The sequence below is a fragment of the Lipotes vexillifer genome, unplaced genomic scaffold, assembly GCF_000442215.2.
Source record: "Lipotes vexillifer unplaced genomic scaffold, Lipotes_vexillifer_v1.1 scaffold619, whole genome shotgun sequence".
Taxonomy (NCBI): domain Eukaryota; kingdom Metazoa; phylum Chordata; class Mammalia; order Artiodactyla; family Lipotidae; genus Lipotes; species Lipotes vexillifer.
The window spans coordinates 466,866-469,239 of record NW_006777082.1 but is presented as its reverse complement, the minus strand read 5'-3'; the positions used below and the strand labels follow the sequence as shown (position 1 = coordinate 469,239).

Sequence of the window (2,374 nt, the reverse complement as noted above, 5' to 3'; positions counted from 1 at the left end):
CATCTTGTGTAGGAGTAAATCTTTCATTTGTAGGGAAAATATAAAACACAATCTTGAGCCGTACAAAAATAAAACACAGAAATGGTGTGGTGATCACACAATATGTATCATTGATAAGAATTTCACTGGGATTGCCTTTCTGATGCTGAGTTCCGGCTTTGAAGAATGAGGTAAAGGACCAAAGACTTAGAGGTGGTTCAGAGAAGAGCTGGAGTGCTATAGCGGCACTGCTGTGTGTGTCCTATCTTATCTACATAAAGAATACAGTGCTAAATCTTTGTAATACTATTGTACAAATGGAAATCGAATCTTAAGGACTATTTTCTCCATATTGTTGTATTTCACTGTGGTGTATTGGAAAGTGATCTGGACTTTGAGTGAGAAGATGTGATTTGGACCATGGCACTTTAAAACTGTAACCTCAGGCAAGTCTTTTCATCTTCTCTGAGCCTCAGTTTTCCTCATCTTTCGGATAACAACCATAATATTTATCTCATAAGTAAGACAAGTTGTGGCCAACTATTGTTTTACAAGTGCAAGATAACTTAGAACTATGAGAGCTCGTATCCCAGCCTTACGCTGTTGTACTTAGCTGCTACAGGGACAAGCCCTCAGATAAAAATTTCCAGCAATAGACTTTGACCCATGGACTTAACCACTGACAAACACAGTATTTTTTTTAAACAATAATATTTATATGCATGCGTATGCCCACCACTTCAAACAAAATATAATTCGATTTGGTTACTTCTGTTTTATTACTTGAGGGAGGAAAGCAGAACAACTGACAGAAATATGTTTAATTCTGCTGAGGAAAAGTATAGTCAAATGCCTTTTCCCACTAACAAACAATATAAGCCTTAATATCCAGAATAATAAAATACAAGTCTTCTAAACATGATTTTTTAATCAATATTTGATATTTCAGAAATAGATACTAGGAACCTGTGTATAAATCCAAAGTAATTTTTATAGAAAACTCAGAGTCCAGGTTTTTTGATTTTGCACTGCAGTCCCTCAAACCTCAGAACACATGGTCTGAGCAGAGACACACACAGCAAAGGAAGCTCTAGAGGGTTATTTCCATTGTGCAAACACAACTTTCTTACGCCGAAACTCCATCCACCATTCAACAACCCCCTAAAAGAGGGAAAGAGTAGGAAGCTCCTGTGATCTAGAAGTTCTGCTGTTCACCTGCCCCCCAACCTTACCCCACATACTAGCATTATTGGTCTTTTCCCCCCAGACCTAGCATCCACGTCTCTGACCACACCTAGTTATAATAACAATAATGTTATCCAGACTCTTCCAAAGTGCCCCGCTCTGTAGGCTGTAGAGAAGAGGCCTCAGCAATCGTTAAACTTGACAGCTCTCACTGTGCGTAACTGTAGGTATATCAATAGAAAGGTTTCCATTCCCAAAGATCCCTTTCCCAACTCCTAATAAAGTCCTGAATTTCTTTAGGGCTTTATTTTAGACCATGTACTTCAGACCTGAAGACTTTTCTGGATTTGGTAATTTTCTGTTACAAAGAAGAGAGCCCCAGGGCTTTTGGCTGAAGAGGCCTGGCTGACAGCCATAACTACTACTCCCTCGCATCCCCTTAGAACACTTGTGAATATAAAGGTTAGAAAATCCTGAGAACAGTGACTCATTAAGTTCTACTAGCTACAAGGCCAGGGGAACAAGAGTGAGTTCACTTCTTTGGCTCCAAGATGAAAGCAGAACAGCTGAAATCACAGAAGTGATTTCTGTGCGACCGAGTGCCATTATGTAACCATGAGGTCTGACTTCTTTCCCAGTTTAAGAACCGGAAGTGAGAACATTAGACAAGAAAATTCTGTCCAGCTGAAGATCTTGGTAGAGAACTTAACCTGCTCCCAATTGGACAGAATTCATTCATTCAATAGCACCACATACCTTCTGGTTTTTTAAAACACTGGGGAACAGATAAATTAATTAAGAGAAGTCAAAACAAAATGCAAACCACTATTTGGTGCCTGTTCAGATATTTCACAGGAAGAGAAAAGGAACCAACATTACATATTACATGTAATATGGGTCTCCAGTAGCCACCCAGTAACCAAATCCAGATGTCTCTTCTCATTCTGCAACCCGTGTAACCTTTCTAGGACTTTAGTTAACTAGCTCTTCTTGGACAGGTTATGCCCTGGATTTTGTAACATGGCACGCCTGGACCTTCCTTTTTCCTTTTAGATTACTTCTCAGTCCCCAATATACATGTTAAATCCTGATCTTTCTCCTGAGATCTAGAAACAGACCTTAATACCACATTAACACCTCACCCTCAACCCCAAAGCCAAGCTCATCTCTGCTCCAAACCTGTGTCTCCTGCCCTGCCCATTTTCCCTAC

The 2,374-nt window shown here is 39.8% G+C and overlaps 1 protein-coding gene across 3 annotated transcripts in view; it reads left to right on the top strand.

Annotated features, from left to right (window-relative positions):
- TUSC3 (tumor suppressor candidate 3) overlaps positions 1–2,374 on the top strand; it is a 189,695-nt gene that overhangs the window by 182,516 nt on the left and 4,805 nt on the right. Inside the window, exon 10 of one of the 3 annotated variants that reach the window (XM_007450761.1) lies at positions 363–425. The exons of the other annotated variants lie outside the window; for them this stretch is intronic. Coding sequence (XP_007450823.1) covers positions 363–381 — 19 coding nt within the window. The 3' untranslated portion in view covers positions 382–425. The remainder of the gene's footprint in view (positions 1–362; positions 426–2,374) is intronic. 3 annotated transcript variants of the gene reach the window in all.